Below are 21299 nucleotides of genomic sequence, written 5' to 3' on the forward strand. Positions count from 1 at the left end.
AAACCAAAGCAAAGTATTCTGGATGCTCAACTTCTTTTTTTCCTCCCCTCAAATAAAAAATTGTAACAAGACAATTATGTTCAGTCCTTACTAGTTTCTCTTCTCAGAGAGAGCTGAGGATTTTAAGAACCTTATTAGATGCAGAAACACTTTGGACACTTTGCAGAAGAAATGGAAACTGTACAAGCTTTACTGTATTTCCTTGGCTCAAGAGCAGTGTGTTTTAGCCCTAAGCCATATTTTCTGTGAATGACTCCTAAAACTAGAAAAAAGTAAAGGAAAAAAAAAAATTAAAGACAGTTTAGGGGACATTTTCTAGTTCAGAAACAACATTGTCCTCTTTGCAAGGTAAAGGATGAGCGACTAAGAGGCTTAGAGTGTCAGTATTTATCTAGATCAATGATTTAAAAAGCTTGCAGGTCTGTATGTCTGGTGAGGTTCCTATTTATTAGAAAGGGGTTCATAATGACTCTTCAGGAAAATTAATTGAAGAATGAATTAATTGCAGAGAAATATGAACACTCCCAAAATCTCACACCCCAGTGTGGTAACTGCTCCACGGACTACACTTTGAGTTGATGTTGCCCCTTTCAGAGGGGAGGAGGATTTTATTTATGTCCCTGAAAGTGGGAACATCAGCAACTATTTCACTGCTTAATACATTTTTCTGAGATTTCACAAGAAGTAGAACCTGATTCCTCCCCTCTGCTTAATTAGTTGTTCTGAGTGAAGCAGATTTACAAGTATCAAAAAGATAATCCTACAGGAGATTCCAACAGACTTTGAAATTTTGACACTCAAGCAACTTCAGTCACCAAGCCTTTTTATTATACTGAATTTGTCAGGGAACTGTACTTACCCAATATGACTGGATGTTCTGGAACTCAATCCCAAAGTAATCTGATTCTATCAAATTCAGATGCTTGTAAACTTCTGTCAACAATGTCTGGCCATAGTATTTTGACTAAGGAAGTAAAAAACAAAAATAGAGTAAGCTGAAGATGAGTGAGTTTACAGCAAATTAGAAATAAAGAAAAAAGATAGCATCTTTAGAAACTGTAGAAAAATATCTCGAAGATTTTTCATGTTATTTTTGTCACTGTAACAGGCGAATATCCAATATACACAGCTCCATACAAACCTTCTGCTCAAAGCAGGGTCAGCTGTGAGATCAGGCTAGATCAGCTGCAAGCTATTTGCAGCTCCTTCAATAAACCAGTACCATTTGTTTGTGCAGTTGGATGGTGTGGCTTCCTCAGCTGCAGCAGGGGCTGCCAAAGCCCTGCCTGCACCCAGGGCCCTCGCTCCTACCAACACCCCTTGCTGCACGACCACATGTAGCTGTCACATCGCAAGACTTGAAAACATCTGCAGATGGTCTAAGTGAGCCCAAGGAAGGCTGGCACAGGGAGCTTTGCATCCAACAAGGATTTACCTCTGACCTAGGAAGCCCTGGCTAGCCCTGCAGGGAAGCAGGACTTCAAGGAGCCAGGCTGACTGCTGCTGGGGACCACACCAATCGCTCAGCACAGCTCACGCAAGGCCTTTGCTGAGAGAACTCAAACTCATCTTCTACAAAGGAACATCTTTGCACAATCCTAACTTTTTCCTTACAATGTTCAAGAAAACCCAAGGTGACAATATTTATTCTTAAGTAAGAAATAAACAGGAAGGCTATAGCAGGAACTCAAACACCTCCTCTTACACCATGCCTTGTGTGGAAACACATCTGCCACAAATCTCTCTCTCAAGAATCCCACTCACTAGCCCTTTTCACCGTCAAGTTATGTGCAAAGCCACTACACAAACATCAGCAGAAAGCAGCTATGGTAACATGGGAGAAAACGGGAAACTTTCACAGCACACCCAAAACAACTGTGTCCGGGTCTGCTTATTAAAACATAAAAGCCTGCTCTCAGCATCTATTACGGCAGGACTGGAGCAGCCACCACAAGAAAAACAGCATTTATGAACCCACCCACCAGTCCAGCTGGATCACACAGAGCTGAATCCAAAGGGCTTTCACATCCTTGTTCCAGCAACACACAAAAGCAAGCAGGACAGCTTGAGTAGGCTGTGGAAGGAGGGAGCATAGTCACCAAAATCCATGTTCTTCTTTAGACCACAGAACGAGTCCTGCAACTCCAGTGACAGGGTCTGGCATGGCTCTGGTAAACAGAACACACTTGGGGCAGTCATGCCACTGAGGTCTTGTTTATTTGGAAAAGTAAGACTGCTGGAAGGCTCTAAGACTTTCTCATCACAGCTGGCACACAGCTCTGTAATTGACTCTTCAAATTCAGAACAGTTTATGTTTTAAAAGTACTAAGTATTACAACAAATTAACGTGCAAATGAAAAGATCTAATAAATAAAAGAATGGGTTACTTTAGGTGAAAAGAAAGAGGGTTCACAAAAGGAAAAATATGGTAAAAGTTTGAGGAAATCGTTTCATGTTACATCCAAGAGTAATTGCTTCTTATAGGAAAGAGATATTAACTGTCAGTGTTTTTAGAACTGTTAAAAATGTTAAAAGTGTAAAATTATTTTGGCTATCAAATGTCATTTTCAGTGTCATCTACCATAAGTTAAGAAAAGCCTCATTCTGAGTTGAGTATCATTCCATAGCAATCTCTTCAAAGCACACAGCAACAACAATGACACCTTTTCAAAGAACAGCACTGATTTTATTTTTAAATAAAAAGAGGTTGCAAAAAACTTGAGACAAGCTATTTTTTATTATTATTTCTCAAATGCTCTGGAAAAACTCTTCTTGGAGCTATTTAATTCCTCAGTTTGTTTGTTAAATTTATAATCCTCTTTAAAATTTGGAAGCTGAGAAAAATAAAAGAACTATGTGTCACTGTTTAATCTGCATAAAAGTAGCACAAAGCAAAATCTTTCAAGCAATTACTTTATGACTGTAATTTCAACATCAGGGCAAGAAGCTGCATGAATGCATTTTAGAAGGGTCCCTTTTTCAATACAAATGCACAGCACAGCATACTTTCCATTCCAAACTTCTCAATTACTCTTTATATGCTGCCAAGGCAACTACTGATATTACTGAATTATTCCACATAAAAAAGAGAAAAAGTTAAAAAAAATATATTAAATAGGCAGCCAACAAAAGCTTTTCCCAGTGACCCAGCTCCAACTGTACTACAGACTATTTTAACAAGTCATCATTATAAGACTGTTCAGTACAATAAATTTTTCAAATCTATTTGTATATTTAAATCCAGCTTGAAAAGCTCCCTTGGAGCTGTGTAAGCAGGGTATCCTGACAGGCAGAATGCCCACATGGCAAACCCGTGGAAAAATGCCTTAAGCCCTCACTTAAGCCAGTGCCAGGAAGGAAGAGAAAAAATTGGAGCAAACATTTTAAGCTGAAAATTGTATTTTCTCAAATATCACTACCTCTATGAGAGATCCTTCCACTCCTGTAACATTTTAGCTTAGGATGATGGAAAAACAAACTAGGAACAAATAGCCTAAGATGTTCAGTAGACCACAGTTCAGTATTATTGAAACCAATTCTTCCTCTGTAAATACCAAGCATGTCTTCCAGAACACTTTAAGCTTCTGCTTCCACATAGTTTAAATTAAAACTCAAATAATCCAGTATTTTCATAATGAGTAGTATTCTGTATTGTCATATTCCAAAACAGTGCTTGCTCAGACTTTTCAAAAACCAAAATGCACTTTTGGCAGCACCAAAACCACACAAACAAGCACCACCAACAACAAAAAAAAGCCCACACATGTCCAAAAGCCAAGAGTCTGGAAAAAAAAGGAGAGTTATAAAGCAGAGGTATAGAATGGAAATTCTTGTGCAGCCAGAGCCAGCTGAGCCACCAGCCCCAACTTCAGCAAACCTTGGAGTGTGTGTCACAGAGATCTGCAACTGTTGGGAGACCAAATCTTGCAGTAAACATCTGCATGAAGGGAAGGATTTTATATTTGACAGCAGCACTGACAAGGAGCACCCCACCAGTAGCCAAAGAGAGGCACAGGCATGAAAAGTAAACTGAACTGATTTCAATAAAGACATATTCACCATCCATGGATTTGTCTGTTTTAATTTTATTTTACTTTTTGTGCACTTTAGTGGTCTGTCTAATGAAAAGGGGTTTCTCATCTTTTGGCAAATTAAAAAAATGGCAATCAGCAACTAAACATAGCAGTTAGGCCAGACCTGTTATTTCCTTTCTTAACCAGAAATATACAAACATCTCAGTGAGCTTCTAGCTCTGTTTATCTACAACCCTTTAGTAAGCTGTTAGATCTCTGTCCAAGTGCAGTGTGATACATAAAAAATGCCTTCAAAACTCCCTATTAATAACTATCATTAATGCCACATATAAACAAAAGCTGTATTTATGAATACAGGGTGTATGTTTAAACCACATTTATTAGGAGGAAGGAAATAATAGAAGATGGCAAGGAATACCATTCCTTAACTTTTTGTTACCATGGCTAAAACAAGGAGACCCTACCACCTTCACATCTAGCTTTTAATCCACAGAATGGATAAGAAAAAATAACTGTCTTCTTTTTCAGTATTTTATTAGTTTCTTCAATGTTGATTAGAACAAGTAACTCAAATGGAAATGGTCCCTGCCTCCTCACAGAAATGGGAAGCTGGTAACAACAGATATAACAAACACTGGTTTCACATGGTGAGCCAGTACTGCTTAAACACCATTTTATTTTGATTATCAGAACATTTAACAATACCTTTCAGCTTCAATTATTTTAATCTTTCTTTCACTACTTTGTGAAGAAAATTCTGTTTTAAATACATGTATTTGTTTTATTCACTCTTATAAACTAACAGGTCCCAACTACAGGTTATTTTACTAAGACAATGCCAAAAAGGGTTTGCAGTGCATGTAAAAAGCTACAGAGGAATCAGGGGACTGGTTTTGGTTTTGTTGTTGTTGTTTTTTAACGAGAATCCCCAGCCAGACAAATTATTCTAGAACTCTAAGCCTATGGCCCATTTAATTAAGGTTAGCTTTAAAACCTGTGATCATTTAAAGGTTCAAGCAGTGTTGAAGCACTTTACTGCCAAATGAACCAGCTCTACCCAACAAACATGCTTTTCCAGAGTGGCTAGACTTGTTGGGTGCCTGAAAGTAGGAAAACAATAATTTGCTGGCATGGGAAAAGATCCCCAAGAGGGAGGGAATTATGTGAACAAGACTGGGAAATGTATATACTTAGGTAGATAGCATGTAGAGACAAAAAATAGTCTCAGGGTCCAAAAGTGTTCTCGTGCTGAAATACCTGGAGCACTCAAAATAAAACACACTGTGCCCAGAGAAAACATTCAGCCAACACATGATCCCCAAGCACTATAGACAAACAGCACATGGAAGATACACGAGAATTATTGGGCATACAGCAGAAGTTCTCAGTCACTTTCATCACCTGAAGAGAAAAATAACGTGAATCCTCCAATACCTCTGCTTCATACACTGCTCCAAACTACCTGCAGAAGAGCCAGGTCACCCAAATTAAAACCCTGAGCACATCACTGGGAAGAGTTTTGCAGGACACTGCTGCTTGACAATTTGGCACCAGAGTTGATGCTTGCTAGTTATTAACCACTCAGAGGACAGCAGCAACAGTGGGACAGAAAGCAGAAGTAGAAATGCCAGAAAACAGCACCAACAATGACACCGGGGCAATTTTTACAACAGACACTGTTTCAAATAACCTGCGAAGGGCCAAGGCAACACTGCACCAACAGCCTTCTTCAAACATCAAGTGCCCACTTGGAAGGGCTCAGACTCCTCAGCCTGCTACATTAAGTATCTGCACTATTTCAAGCCTTTAAACAACTTGATGGCTGAAATAGCCAAGAACAGATACAAGTGCCTAGTTATGAAAACGGCCTGCTGTCAAAATGGGCAATATGCCATTACCAGCCATCCTCCAAAACAGCCTTTTTCCATTTCAAGAAATTCAGGTTAATAACAGAATGCCTAAGCACCTACTTTGTTCATACAAGCTGTAAAACAGCATAATAAAGCCAAGAAACTAGAAATTAGCAGACTGATGATCTCAATTTTTCCTCCCTTGGCTACAAGACCCTGTAAACTTGTACAAACCACTGCACCTCCCAACTCCTTCTATCATACCTGGTCATTTTGTGCATTTATATTGTATATTGTATATTGTATATTGTATATTCTAGGAACTTGCACAGCATAATTTCATATATGTAAGTATATAAATACAACTCTATGGTTTTAAGTAATTTTAAAGACCCATTACTTTTTTTCCCCTTTGCTCATAAAAAAAGATCACCAAAATTGCTAGTCCTTTCCCATTAATTATGCTTTTGCCTCAAAACCATCATCCCTGCTCACACCAGAGAGATTTGATCTGGGCTTTCCCTACAAGGGAAAGCACTTTCCCTACAGTGCTCCAGGCTGGCAAACCACATGAATGAGCCTGCACAAAGGAAATCCTTTAAAACATCAAGAAAATAAGACAACCATGAAAAATTCTTTAGACAAATAAGGTCTTTTTATAGGAAAGACCCAAACTAGCTTTCATTTTGTGCAAAACTGCAACTGTAGCTGCTTTCCTAACATCACTCCCCACTGTACTTTGAGCAGAGCTTCGATATCATGGCAATGGGTTAATAAATACCTACAGGCCAGATAAGATAAGGCCAAAGCTTTGTTAACTTCCCCCTTTGCAGCTGGAGTCTTTCCTACACCTCTGGCTTGAGGGTATCTGTACAAGAGGTGGGCTGAGGGGCACAGTGATGCTCGTCCTTCATTATTTCAGTTGAAGTACACATCAGACAGCCTAACCCAGAGCTGCTACAAAGTCCTCTTTCCTTTCTTTTTAAACTAATACCACTCCTGGAGCTCAGGCTCCACCAAGTGCTATGCCCACAAACAGGGCAGCTGAAGAACAGAGATGTCCAACAAATCAGTTTTGGATCTTGGTGCTGGGAAGGCAGGCCTGCAATACACTCCCATCATCTCTCTTGCTTGAGTAGGGGGGTATTAATAATTAAAATACTTCAGTTCCCATTCCTCTGCTGTAAGGCTGGGAAGAAACAACTCAAGTGATGCTTTCAAACCTACTTTCACCATCACTAGAATGCTCAAAAACACATGTACACATGCAAAATCCAAGCACGGTGCTACAGCCATGTCAAAAAAGCATCTCAAGTTCTACTACAAGAGATCACTAACAAGCAACATACTCCAATTTAAAGAGCCTGATTTTTTTTTTCACCATCACATTTAGTACCTGTGCCCTCAAGTCAGGGCTGCAGCACATGCAGAACCTATTTCAAGACTTCCAGGAGTGTTTGAACTCACTATATAGACTACTTGGTAGCTCAATATATTTTTTTCCCCTGTCTTTTCACCTTGTTTTTATTCATGAATGGCTGCTCTGTCAGACAGGCAGGTCTTATCCCCTCCACATCCAACATCACTACCTTAAAAAATACATAAATCTTTTACACTAGGTATGGTCACCATGGCATAAATATGCAATTTCTATGGTTTCTCTCTTGCACAAGTTGGTAACATTGCCCTTGCCAGATGTGTTTTGTTGCAAGGTGAAACAGATGACACACAGGTATGCTGCTGCAACCCTGCGTATTGAAACACATGTTCACAAGGCTTTGCTTCTCTGAATACAGCTGGATACCAGGTGACACCACCCTCGCCCAACATCAAGTCCTTTTTTTCAGCAGGCACTAACTTTAAATTTCTCTGTGCCTTTTAGCACATTGCATTTCTGTAGCTGCCTTAAGCTGACTGTGGGTTGCTTCCCGGGTTTTTTCCCCCCTTTCATGCTCTCTGTATATTCTACATAATTATTAATTTGTGGAACCAACTTCGATTGTCACCTACATCCCAACAAGGTTGCCAAACAACTTTTTTTTTTTTAAATACAGCATTTCTTACAGTTATTTTGACAGAATGGCACAGATTAATCTCAGCTAATCCGTATCTCTTGAAGCTGGGTTATAAAAAAATAAATACTTCTGGAGAGTACAGGTGTTAAAGAAACTAACAGTATTTCCTTTCTTTGTTAGTGATGATGACACATTGTTGGAATTAGTAAGGAAGTTAACAGGCTGCAGCTTCTTCTTCACAAGGCTGTGCAGCAGTTACTTCAGAAGGCAGCCCAGAGGAACTAAGTTTAAGAACTGTACCACTGCATGTATGCCAGGACCATTAACTTATGCATTGGTTTACTTTATCTGATCTCATCCAGACAGAGCAATTACAGGCAGAAAGTTCTCAGTATGCTTAGGATGAACTAAAGAGAGCTGAAGAAGAGTTCAGCTTTACACCAACTCTGTGTTAACGAAGTAAATGCTGCTCTCACACACTGTTCCTCAATTCACCCTTCTGAACCCACACAAGACAAAGTTTTTCATCTATGCACATCATGTGGTGAAGCACACTCTCACTACAGTGTATCACAGCCATACAAAGTTATTAATTCCATTACATTCAAACTTCATCAACTGTGATAACATTTGATCACCATTTTACCATTTTACTAAATGGTTGCTGTGATTTAAGTTACAACATATGCCTTGAATAGACTTTTCGTACAGGAATATTCAGATTGTTTCTCTTTTGCTGTATTACAACTCAGTTATCTTTTCACATAATGGGACGCTCAAATGTCCAGAGAAACATAAAGCAGTACATTGTTTTTATAGCACAATTTAAGTTCACATCTTCCCTTAAAAACAACACACACAGACCAAATGTCTGTCAACAAAACGGCTGCAGTTTTACCTTTCCCCACCCAATACCACATTCCTACATAGCATCAAAAAAGTCAAGCCCCCAAACACAAAATAACATGCTGTAAAAATACATAAAAGAATCAAACAGTACACAAATTGCAAAGCTTCAATTACTTTCTTTTTAAACTCTACAATAACTTCAAATTTTAAATAGTGAACTACTAACTTTCTCTTCTGAGGTCAGACGAAAATAAGTCCTAAGGAAGCTTATTTGCCATATTTAGGAGAGTCAAACCGGAGCAATGACAAACATCTGGCTATGATTCTTTCTGGAATTTTGACTATTTCTTCCCAGTCAGGGAAGGAAAACACTGAGCTGACTAACACAGCATCTCGATTCCTTCAGCACAGTGCTTAATAGGATTCAGAAGCAGCCTGTCCTCCCACTTCCCACATATTTAAGCTGTTAATACTTTTACAGCACAGAGGGGGGGAAAAAAAAGCGCCTTTATGAAAGGAAGGTCTAAGAAGGCGAAGGGAGAGGCAGGGCCCTGACAGAGCCAGAGTCAGCAGCAGGCTGCCCTGTCCTGCTGGAGAAGCTGCTGTGCCAAAACGGGCTGAGGGTTTGCCACGGCCCACGATGAAGACAGCCCCTCTGAAAACTCACTGCAGGGTCTGTTTTGCAGTGCCAACAGCACGCTCTCCATTTTCAACAGACGCTTATTTCTAACTTAAAACTGCTCAATAACAACCAAGTTATTGGGTACACTAAGGCTACGTAGCTACGTTGCTAAGTAGCATTTTTCAGCGTGCACAAGCTGGAAACTCTCTCTCCAAACCACTGGAAGTCACAAGGCACATAAAGCTGTCAGATTGCTTCCCTCACCACCCCAAAAACCTCCCGTGGTCCCAGCCCAACTCCTGATTTCAGGGCTTCACTGCAAATCACAGACATGAGCTCTGACAGCTGCTTAGAAACAACATCTGAAGAGGTGCCGTTTTCATGACCCCTTTTAAATTACAGCTGCCTGCAAACTGCACAGAAACAAGAATAACTAAAACAGGTATGCTACTCCAAACATATGGATGGAAACTAATTTTGCACTTTTAATAATGCAATTTGTACATTTAAACAAAGGAAGAGTCATGTAAGTGTCCACCAAAGACAGTCTCACCATCAGAGTAATCACCAAGTAGCTGTTTTCACCCTAGTGTAGGATAAGTCACTTCAATTTTGTAGCAATGTAAGTTTCACAAGGTACATCAGTAAACTCCAAAATAGACATGAGCAGTGAGGGGACAGACAATATCTAACAAGAAAATACAGAAGGGCATGAAGGGTAGTGGAGACAAACATCCCAGCAGTGTCAGCAGGAGAAGGACATACCACACAGCACTGCAGGGATGCAGAACATGCTCCAACTTTCATGTACTTGGTAAGAAAACAAGAAAACATACAAGCACCTTCAAGGAACTAAGTCACACACAAGGAAACAACAGGCCTAGTGGAATGACAGAAAATAGGAAAAAACCCAACAAAACAAAAAAGTTTCTTCCTAAGGCCCAGCTTCACACTCCAAGGCACAAGAACATTTGCACTGACCTGAACTGCAGGGAAAACTTAACTTTGAGCATGGTGAGACTGCAGGACAAAACCAAAATCCCAGCACAAGCTGGTTGAAAGTTAAGGCAAATTCAAAGCAACATACTCATACTATACATAACTCATACTATTAATATGTTTTATTGAGAAACATGTTACTCAAGGCAACTTAAGAATAGCATGAAGGAGAAAAGCAAACAACTAGGTTAAGTTTTCCATTGAGTAGAGCAGGCAGGCAGACCCCATAGCACTAAGAACTGTGCTATGATTTTATGATGCAAAGTATGGAAAAATCAATGGTAATATAACACAAGTATTTCTCACTCCCAATTTTTATTTTACATTCAAGCAGAAGGAGAAAAGGAAGTACACACAACTGAAGAGGTGCCACGTCCTCCCCAGACAGAGTTTGATAAACTTGAAGCAAAATAATCAAAATGTCTTTTTCCAGGCCACTTCCCCACAGCATACAGCTTAATTCACATAAGAAAGCAAGCACACCTATTTCCTACATAAGGAACAGCATACAGACCAAATATTAAACATTACATTACACCACTAAATGTCTTAGTTAGCTAGGGCAAAGAGAAAACTGGGTCAGAGAATCACAAATCAAGGCAAAAGCTATCAGGGAAGTATAAATCACAATTTCCTATACCCTAAATTTCCATAGCCTTAAGTTGCAGCACATTTTGCTGTCTTCCATAACCAGCACCAGACAAGAACAAATTCACCAAGTGGTCATTTTAGCAAACTAAACCCTGCCCAGACCCTTCTACTTCAGAGTCTCTCATCTTCTTATGCTGATCAAAGGCCTCCAAGTTTAGTATCTTATGAAAACCAGGAAAGCTGACAGAAATTCTATTTAAAAACCCTGATTACTTTGAAGTGTGCCCATAGTCTGAATACTGTTGAATTTTCCAATCATCCATCAGGTTGTCTCCAAACTACCCATTTGGACAGACTTAGCTTGGAGGGAGGAGGACAGGCATTCCCATGATATGGCACATACAAGATTTGAACCGACTAAAGTTTGCTGGAAAAAGAAGGAAACTTCCCCCCTCAACTGATGAAAATAATTAATAATCCAGCCTGGCTTTGGACAGGCTTGTCTCATTCTCTTTTCTGTTCTAGGAGAGAAAGGAGAAACCATAAATATGCAATTTTCAGTTTTTTAAACTCCAGAAAACATCTGCGTATTTCTCCATCCCCTATCATTCAAAAGATTCCCTGGAGAGGAGCTCTGTCCCAGTGTACTTTAAAGAACTGCTACCTCTTACTGATTAACAAAACTTATGATTAGAAAGAAAACCTTACAGTACAGATAGTGAGAGTGGACAGAGACAGTGGATTTTAAACATAAGCCTGTGGATTGTAGCTGTACTGAACTTTCAACACACTGTTCTAGGTACAAAAATAACATGAAGGAAAGACAGTTTTCCTATTTTGTTCTTAACCCATCTGTTATGCCATTTTTTCAGTCTCTTTTCTTGCTCATCTTTGGCAAGTTAAAAAACCCAAGCAATGGGGAAGAGCTACCAAACAAGAGCATCCACAAGCACCTGCCAGGAGATAAGGAAGTGCCTAGTCAGTCTCTTTCACTGACACACCACTCTGCTCAGTAAAAAAATATGAGAATGTATTTTATATATATATATATTATATATAAAAATATATGCTATAGTTCTTAAAAGATAGAAGGGTAAATGATCTGAAGAGGGGACATGATTTGAAAATGGGAAAAAACCCCATCTTTTGCCATAAGCTCCATTAGAAGGCAGTGCCAACAGCACCTATGAGAAAGGCCTCAGTGTCCTACTAAACTGAAAAAATATCACTGACCTGAATCAATAAACACAAACCCCATGAAACAGTTAATGAGGACAGCACCCCCTCTTCTTTCCACACCCAGTGAAAAAAAAATTGCAAAAGCAAAGGGAAGCAGGCAAGTGGCACTGCAATCAGAGCTAACATCCCTCTAGGACAGCTGCTTAAACACCAGTTTCTCTCATTGCTTAAAAAAAAAAGAAGAAAAAAACAACAAACAGCTGTGCTAGCCCACACCACCTTTTCAGCAAATGTGGCTGACCTTTCTTAATTTTTGCCCTCAATCCCACAAGGGAAAAATTTCCATTTTCCATCACAAATAGCAGTCAGTATTACTGCTATCCTACCAGTACACCCAGCAAATGAGGAGGCAGAGGGTTACAATTTAATACCTCGTCCCTGCTTGCTATCATCTGATGTCTCATTTAGACAAAAATGAAAGGCAATGTAAGCAATGCATGACCAGGACTCCAATGCTACAGTGGCTGACTGTGGATCATTTTGTGCTCCACGCTCTACAGGTGGACAAAAGATGACCCCTTCTAGCTGGTCACATCCAGGCAAAAGTTTCTAAGTTGCTAAGTTCCAAGAGCCTCGTGAAGAAGAATATTAGTCATAGAAAAGAGATTAACTATGGCGTCAGGATACTGGCTGCCCAAATTGGGGTGTCACTGTGGATGCTGTAATGAGACAGCTTTCCAGGTAAAAAGAGAAAATTAAAATAGTTCCTAAGAATGAAATACCTCACTATGATGGGGGAAAAACAAGAAAGGTATTGCACTGTGGCCCAGCTAGGGGACAGAACCAAGTGCCTTCTTGCAGGAGACTACAGGTAGGGCCCTGAAGGAAACTGAAAGCTCAGATAAGCAACCTGTGTTTGAAGCTACAAAGAGAGGGAGCCAGTGGAGTGGTGCAAAACGTGGTCAGGCAGCAGCAGCTGCTAGAAACAACTGAATGGGATGTTTCTTACTGCAACCCGTGAAATGGGTACACACGCAGCAAGACTGGAGAGGCTAAAGCCAACAAGAAGGTGATCACAACAACAAAGGCAACTAAGGAATTGGAGGCGAACAGGAATTACAATATGGGTCAGACATCCAAGACTGGAGAATGACTGTCAGTGGCCAAAAAAACAGTGTGAGAAGAATTTATGTTTTTTACATTTGAAGCTTGATGTTGACACATCAATATCAAAAACCATGTTTCATCAGGCAAAGGCTGATTTTATTTGGAGCCCAGAGGCAGCCAAGAGTTGAGACACTGTAAAGAACTGAGTCACAGCTGAATTTGTCTTCAGGAATAAGACTAACAATGAAGTGCTGTAAGACAAGGGGGCAAGGATGGAGCTAAACTGGACCTGCAGCAGGCCAGAAAGCAATGAAGATAACTGGTAGGATATACAGTCAAGACTGTACCAGCAGGCAAAAGAGAACCAGGTCAAGACACTTTCAAAAAACAAGATAATGTGAAAGTAGTGAAGCAAACCAAGCACAGACAAGAACCAAAGGGACCCAAGGGAGGATGCTCAGAGGTTAGACAAGAGCAGAGAAGCCAGCACAGAGCTCCAGGACAGGACCACAGAGCCACCTGAGCACCAGCACGTCTGAAGGTGGAAAAGGATCCTGTAGTTGTCTGAGAGGTGAGCACAGTCAAAGGATTTCCCTTCAGCAGATCAAAGACAATAAAGCAGGCACTGGCTGTGTCAGAAAGAGCCCGGTGAGAGTTATAAATTAAGATGAAGAGGGTAAAGTTCCTGAGGAAAGTGGAAGATTTGCTTGAGAAGAGCAGACAGAGTTGGTACAAACACAACAAGGAAGAGAAGAAAAGCATCTAAGCTAATACAGGAGATTTCTAGTGACTGACTTCATGTCACAAAGCAGCAACTAGGAGTTACAAATTCTTTTTTGATTTTAACAGCTTACAGTAGACTTGCAACAATTTTGAAAAGGGTTTAGGCACTACTTGTTTTTTGTGTCTTCTTTTTTAAAGTCAAAACGCAAAAGAACCAACACCTACAACAACTTGAAAAACAATTCACACTTCAAAAGAACCAAAGTCAGTAGAATTAAAAAAAAAATATTCTAATATAATTTTTAAAAGAAGAAAATAGATTTTTGTGTTCTATACAGTAAACGAGGGATGGATAGATTTGCTGAACCCTCTGTGTCCTCAAGGGGGGGGGGGGTATATACAGCCACAGCCTCACACTTAAACAAAAAAACCCAAAAAAACCCCAGATTTCATGTTTGAGAGTTGAACAGCTGGACAGCAATCTGTAGAAGATATCCCCCAAATACACTGTTTCTTCAGAACTTCACAGACACCATTTTCAGTGTATTGGAAAAACCTGTTTAAGTCTATGCAATAAACTAAAGCTACAAGTACTAATAACAAAGTCAATTTTTGATTGTTTAAAAAGCAGAACCACCCGCATTTGAGCATGGTCTCTGTTTGTTAAGGCAGATTTCCCCAACTGCTAAGCAAGCAGAATTTTAAATACAAGTTTTCAGAAACATTGCCACCTCTCTGGTGCCTTCCTCCCAAACTGCTGCAACAAGCAAAAACTGTCAAATAGGAGGAAGTTTATTTGAAGAGAATATAAACCATTAAAATAATTAATAAAAAGTAGTAACAAAAAAAACCCCAAACAAACTCTTATGCTCTTCAGCTGCCAAATCAACAAAGCTGCATGTGGCTCAGGAAGCAAGGACAGTTTGGCAGAGGATATAGCTGGTGTTCCCCCAAAGCAAATAACAATTAAAGCCTCTTGTTACAGTATGTGCTTGTATTTAAAGTCTGTTGAAAACATCCCTTAGAAGACTTTTAAAACCAAGATGTGCTCCTCATTTAACTACTTGTAAGTAGGTAAAATCCCTACAGGATTCTTTATTCCAATATTGCCTAAAAACATCCCAGGTCTGTACAGTGGCACATCCCAAGAGCTTTACATTACTGGAGGTTAAGTGTACTTGAAATCAGGTTTAAACCTTTCTTACCTCAATGTCAAGCACTTCCACCGTGTTGTCCAACATCTTTATTTTGATGGGTAAGTCCTTCTCATGTGTTTTGGCAGGCAATGATGCCATTGCAGTAGAGAAGTTCTGTCCTGCCTCCAAGGTGCTCACTCCTGTGGCCTTCTGGACACCCAAACGAGAGCCAGGAGTCTGCAAGACTCTGTATGTTCCTTCTATCTCTCCCATCTTTTGCCAATCAGCAGAGTCTAAAGAAACCTGGAAAAAAACCAAACAATTACAGTCTGACAGTTTTCCACTGATATCCCATATGAAAAATACCCACTGAAGCATGATGACACACACCAAGTCCTTATTTAATGCTCTTCAACCCACTATCAAAAATAAAGTTGATTAAACTAATAATAAAGTTGATGGGGAAGGACTTTTCACCAGAGAGTGTAGTGACAGGACAAGGGGCAATGGATTAAAACTGAAAGCAGGTAGATTTAAGGTAGACATCAGGAAGAAATTCTTCACCATGAGGGTTTAAGGCACTGGCACAGGTTGTCCAGGAAAGCTGTGGAAGCCCCATCCCTGGAAGTGTTGTTGAATGAGGTTTTGTGCAGCTTGGTCTAGTGGGAGGTGTCCCTGCCATGGCTAGAACCTGATGATTTTTAAGGTCCTTTCCAACTTTAACCATTCTACGATTCTATGAAACCCTGGTCAAAAAACCAGCTGCCAGGAAGAAAAGTAAGTGGCAAAAAACCCCACAAAACTATTCCAAAACATGGCTAGGAAATAGGATACTCAAATCTGTGCCCTCCACGCTCCTTAGAGACTCTCATTTTCTTTCCTAATTAATTCTTCTGCTAGTTGAGCTCTCTAAACCCAGTCACCACAGGCAGCATGAGGACTGCTGACAGCACGAGAAAAGCTGCAGGCAGTGAAAGCTAAGGCAGGACTCTGCCTTTCACTGGTACCTTGGCATCCCATTGGCTTTGCTGGACCGCACCCCAAGATAACAGGAACAATTCACTTTCTTCATCCCCCAGAATGATGACTCATGCAAAACCGTAACTGCTCCAACCCATGCTGGCAGCTCAGAGCCTTCATCATGCAGATTTCTTCTGCAGATAACAGTTCTTCACCTTATTAGCAAACCTGCACTGTATCCAGATTAAGTCAGTGGGCAAAAATCTCAATTACAAAATCTATACTAATTCAAGTAGGCTGACTACTACATCATGACCCTTTCATGGTTTGATGGCAGTTGTTGCAGAGCAAATGTTTCATTTTACATAAGGAAACAAACAAACAAAAAAAAAGTCCTGCCTGCCTCTCCCCAGCTCTCTCAGGCCACAGGAGCAGTGGCAATATTTGCCTGGGGATTGCAGCAGAGTCTGTGTGAAGGCAAGACACGTGTGCTCACGATGCAACACACCTAATGAACCCACTGCCCCCCACTCGCTGCTGGCAAGAAGGATTTGGCAACAAGGTGCAAGGTGCTCAGCAGAAATGCATAGGGCAACTATGGACGTGGATACTGACACTGGGACAGCCTTTGCATGGCTACCACACTACCAAAAAATCCAATGAAGTGGTGCATTATTGTTTCATAACAAATGTGTTTTGTCTAATTAGGAGAGAGGTAGATCATGAAAACATGTCTTTGTCCCTCCAGGCTCTGAGCAGGTAGGCAACCCGCTCTGTGGAGCTCAGTGGAGCCAGCCCTATGTGTCATTAAAAATTAGGGAGTAGGGGGGCAGATTTATAATCCTTGCACACACTGATTTTGGTCTAACATCTTCCTGGCTTACAGACCAGTGGTTTTTAATGTTATGGGCTTTTTTCTTTTTATACCTGCAGACCCCTGTACAGATAAACTTGTCACAGGAGAGGAGACAAGATGCCTCCTACCTTATTACACCTACCACAAGGCTTGCTTGGCTTAGCAGCTGCACAGGTGCAAGTGCTGCAGAGCCCACCAAGAGTTTGAGACCACCACAGAGACACCTCCGGCCTCCTGGCTGAGGACACAGCCCATAAAGAAGCAGGAGAAGGGGGATCTCAACCTTCAAAGTGCCCAATCTACCAATTTTAGGTGACAAAGTAGCAGAAAGTCTCTTTCTCAGACAGTTTTGTATGTGTCACTGAGCTTCCTAGTCTGTGTGGCCACACAGCCAAGGAGAAAAACTTTTAGGCCACAAACTTTAAAACCACCACAACAGCAAAAATCAGGAGATGCAGTTGATGAGGTTATACCTCGTCCAGTGTCATCTAATTCCCCTTGATACTGTGTCCCTTGTAACTTAACTGTATGGTTTGCTACTGCCATTCAGAAGCTTACAAGCACCTGAAGTTGCCTGGAATCAGTTATACTCCTCATAAGCCTATTTTGAAGATAACCACTCTTCAAATAAGCACTCCACGAACACAATCAGCCCCTTCTGGATAAAGAGCTCCTGGAAGGGACAGCCACTGCAGTTACTCAAAGGCAAGAGGACATGAGCAGTGACAGCTGAGGCAGTGCACAGAGCAGAGAGGCTTCAGACAGCCAGCTCCTGAAGGACAGGCAGCCAGGCCACCCCACTTCAGCATAAACAGGAAGCTCCTGGGTACTCTTCCTAGCTTTAGTTAACGCTAAATTCAGCAAAAAGTGACCAAAGTCACGTCAAAAAGATACTGTAGATGTCAAAGTTCTTCCTCACAGGTGTTAACAGGAAAAGTGAACTCAATTCCTAAAAATATTTACCACCAGACTAGGGCTCAGCCAGCATATATTTTTCAGCTCCAACAAGCACCTGGGCAGAAAACATCACGGGCAGAAGCGAGCCACGTTTCCCTGGAAAAGCAGTTCCCTGCCCACTGTGTGGCAGCTGGGATCCCATGCCACCCCCAGCGCCCTCCCGGGGCACGCCAAGAATGCCCTGACAATCATTAAAAATCCCAAAATAGCCTGGCTTGCTCCAACTGCCTCAAAAACCAAGCATGTGAGAAGTACTAAACAAGTCAAGAACTACCTCCAGTTTCACCACCAATTACAGTAATGTTTGATGTAAGCTGACTTACATAAAATGACATTTCCTGACAAAAATCATTGTGTCACGATTTAGGTGTTTCAGCAAAAGGGGCTGTTTAAGTGAAAGGAGAAGAAAAATGAAAAGATGAAGCCTGAGACAGGCTGCAAGCACTGGGAAGAACAAGAGGCTCTATGGGGAGAATAGAAAAAGCCTCCAACAGCACTCAGAGTCCCCCACTCCAGGCGAGCCAGAACAAGGCCTCATTTACATCCTCACCAATGCAAAACTAAAATGCAATTTTACCACAATATTAGTGGTTCTAAGAAAAAAAACAAAACAACAAACCAAACTTCAATGCATTCACCCACACCAAACTTCTTTGCACTGAGTACTTACTTATTCTGATCATTTCCAATAAAGACAGACAAGGCATCAAAGCTAAATCAGCTCCCTGAAGCCCAGTGACAGAATGACTGTCACTCTCAGCCCCAGATGAGTCTGAGGGACCAGCTGGGAACAAAACTTTAAAAGTTTATGTTGCTATGTTGGCTTGTTTGGGTTTTTTTTTGCCTTTTTAAAATAGCTTCAAAGCAGCAGTGAGATCTATCTTTTCCTTGAATGGAATAAACTGTTCAGAAAGCAGCATTTACCAGCTGGCAGCAAATCTGGAAATGCAGCTTACACCTGAGGATACACCCATCCAAGGGTTTTCAAAGGAACTTCTCCAAGTACAGTATCTTTTGGTCCATGCAATGCTCCATCCCTTGCCTATGCAGAAGGCTAGTTTGAAGTCTTATTGCCAGCTTTCCCAGCAGGCTGATTCCCACCTCCAACAGGAAGGGAACCCCACAACCTGCATGTGGTGGGAGTCCACACAGAGCAGCAAGGAAGCGCTCTAAGCAGGAGCTCTCAAGTCAGGTTCTTTCAGTCCACCCGAAGCAAACTTTGGTCTTTTCCCTTTTTCACTAGGCAACAGTTAACCTGTTAACATTACTACACCCAGCTGGCACCAACTGATGCACCAGAAATCAATATGAAGCAAAGCAGGATGAAGACTATGAGTGCCCCAGCTGCACCAGACGAGATGCCTCTCCCTGAAACCCGGATCCCTCACTCCCAGCTGCACAAGGAGTCCATGCCTCTCCCCGAAACCCGGATCCCTCACTCCCACTACGAACACTTCTCACCACGACCACGAAAAGGGTCTCATGCTCTCTCCTCTAGTGGTGGGCAGCACCACGTGCCAGAGGCCTCACGCTGGCCTGGAGGGAGATGGATGTACAAGGCTGCTGGACAAGGCCGGCAGCTGGTCCCTACCAGACGAGTGAGGCTTCAGGAGCCCTGCTTGGATTGAGGAGCAGCAGGGCCACGCAGCACCGCTCCCCCGCACCGCGTCCCGCCAGGAGCCCCCGCAGGGAGGCGGATGCAGAGGGGACGGGGCCACAGGTGCTCCAGCTCCCCCCGTCTGAGAAGAAAGCGGCCGGGCCACGGCAGCGGGCCGGGCCACGGCAGCGGGCCGGGCCACGGCAGCGGGCCGGGCCACGGCAGCGGGCCGGGCCACGGCAGCGGGCCGGGCCACGGCAGCGGGCCGGGCCAGGCGCTCCCGCCACCCCGCCAGCCGGAGCCCCTCGTCCTCAGGGCTGGAAGACCGAGGACCCCCCCGGCTGGCGGGCCAGGCCCCCTCCTCGGCTGGGCTGCCACGCCAAAGCCTCCGCCCGGGGCCGCAGCGCACGACAGCGGCCGCAGGCGGCGGCAGCGCCCGGCCGGCAGGCGGGCCGGGCCGGACCGGGCCGGGCCAGACCAGACCAGACCAGACCAGACCAGGCCGGGCCGCCACTCACCGGCAGCCCAGCTCCAGCGCCCGCCCCGGGGAACCCCCCCAGCTCCCACCCGGTGCCCTGGCCCCCCGCCTCACCTCCCCTCCGCGCCGAGGCCCGACGGACCCTCCCGGGCGCCTCCCGCCGCTGCCCCATCCCGCCCCGCCCCGCCCCGCCCCGCGCGCCGCCAGTGGGCGGGGCCAGGGAAGGGGGGGGCGGCCCGGGGCGACCGGCGGGGCCGGGGCGGGAGGGCCGGGGCTGCGAGCGGGCGGGAGCGGCTCTTCCCGGCCCTTCCCGGCCCCGAGCCCCCCGGGAGCGCTGTCAGAGGAAGGCCAAGCCCTGCCGGGGGGCTCCCGAACACCGAGTGTCGAGAGGCAGAGCGACCCCTCCTCCCCTGGCGGGCCCGGCCCCGGGGCTCCCTGCCCTGCCGGGCTGCGAGCCGTCCCGGCACGCTGTTAGGGTTATCCCAAGGAAAGCGGTGGCTGGAAGCTTTAAAAGAATGATGAAGAGGAGGAGGCTGAGGGCTTTGGAGGAGGCTGAGGGGAGCGCTCATTGCTCTCCACAGCTCCCTGAAAGGAGCTTTGGCCTCTTCTCCCAAGTGGATAACGACAGGAGCAGAGGAGATGGCCCGAAGCTGCACCAGGGGAGGGTCAAGACTGGAGATGAGGAAGAATTTCTTAACCAAAAGATCCAGTCAGGCACTGGGACAGGCTGCCCAGGGAGGTGGTGGAGTCACCAGCCCTGGAGGGATTCAAGAATCATGTAGATGTGGCCCCTGAGGGCACGTTCCAGTGGGCACGGGAGGGGCAGTGGTGTTTGCCTGCTGGCTTGGTGGGGTTTTTTGTTTTCTTTTTCCTCCTGGGTGGGCGAGGGTTGGGCTGAGTGATCTCACAGGTCTTTTCCAAATGTAACAATTCTGTGATCACTCCAAATCCTTTCCTGCCAGAGCTGAAGGGCAGACAGCTCACAGGAAGGCTGTCCCTCACTCCTGCCCCCAAAAAAGCCCCAGGTGGTCACACAGCCCCACACCCCAGTGTCCCCAGGCTGGTGGGCACCCTGTCTAGGGGTGCAAACACTGCCAAGTCCTAGTTGCAGAGGTGAGTGCTGCTCTGGAGAAGATACCATTCCATTAACCAGTCACTAAGACTCAGGCAACAAATCTCACGTTTTGCTTCGAATCCTGAACATTGCAAGTCTTGATTTAGTTAATTTCCCTTTTCATGAACAAATTTTAAAGACAGATAGAAAGAATCACAACAGTGCAGAGGGGGAGAGTGCTGGACCCACGTGCTGAGATCCAGCACAGAGGCACTGGGCACTGCCCATGGCC

At 43.5% G+C, this 21299-nt stretch overlaps 1 protein-coding gene across 7 annotated transcripts in view; it reads right to left on the minus strand.

Annotated features, from left to right (window-relative positions):
• FARP2 (FERM, ARH/RhoGEF and pleckstrin domain protein 2) overlaps nucleotides 1-20141 on the minus strand; it is a 62561-nt gene extending 42420 nt beyond the window's left edge. For all 7 annotated transcript variants that reach the window (XM_051627012.1, XM_051627015.1, XM_051627014.1 and 4 more), the window contains exons 1-3: nucleotides 20068-20141; nucleotides 15175-15408; nucleotides 860-964 (exon numbers count right to left, since the gene is read on the minus strand). In XM_051627012.1, the coding sequence (XP_051482972.1) occupies nucleotides 860-964; nucleotides 15175-15378 (309 nt within the window). In that variant the 5' untranslated portion in view covers nucleotides 15379-15408; nucleotides 20068-20141. The remainder of the gene's footprint in view (nucleotides 1-859; nucleotides 965-15174; nucleotides 15409-20067) is intronic.
• Between the last annotated feature and the right edge of the window lie 1158 nt (nucleotides 20142-21299).

The sequence above is a fragment of the Apus apus genome, chromosome 8, assembly GCF_020740795.1.
Source record: "Apus apus isolate bApuApu2 chromosome 8, bApuApu2.pri.cur, whole genome shotgun sequence".
NCBI classification, from domain to species: Eukaryota; Metazoa; Chordata; class Aves; order Apodiformes; family Apodidae; genus Apus; species Apus apus.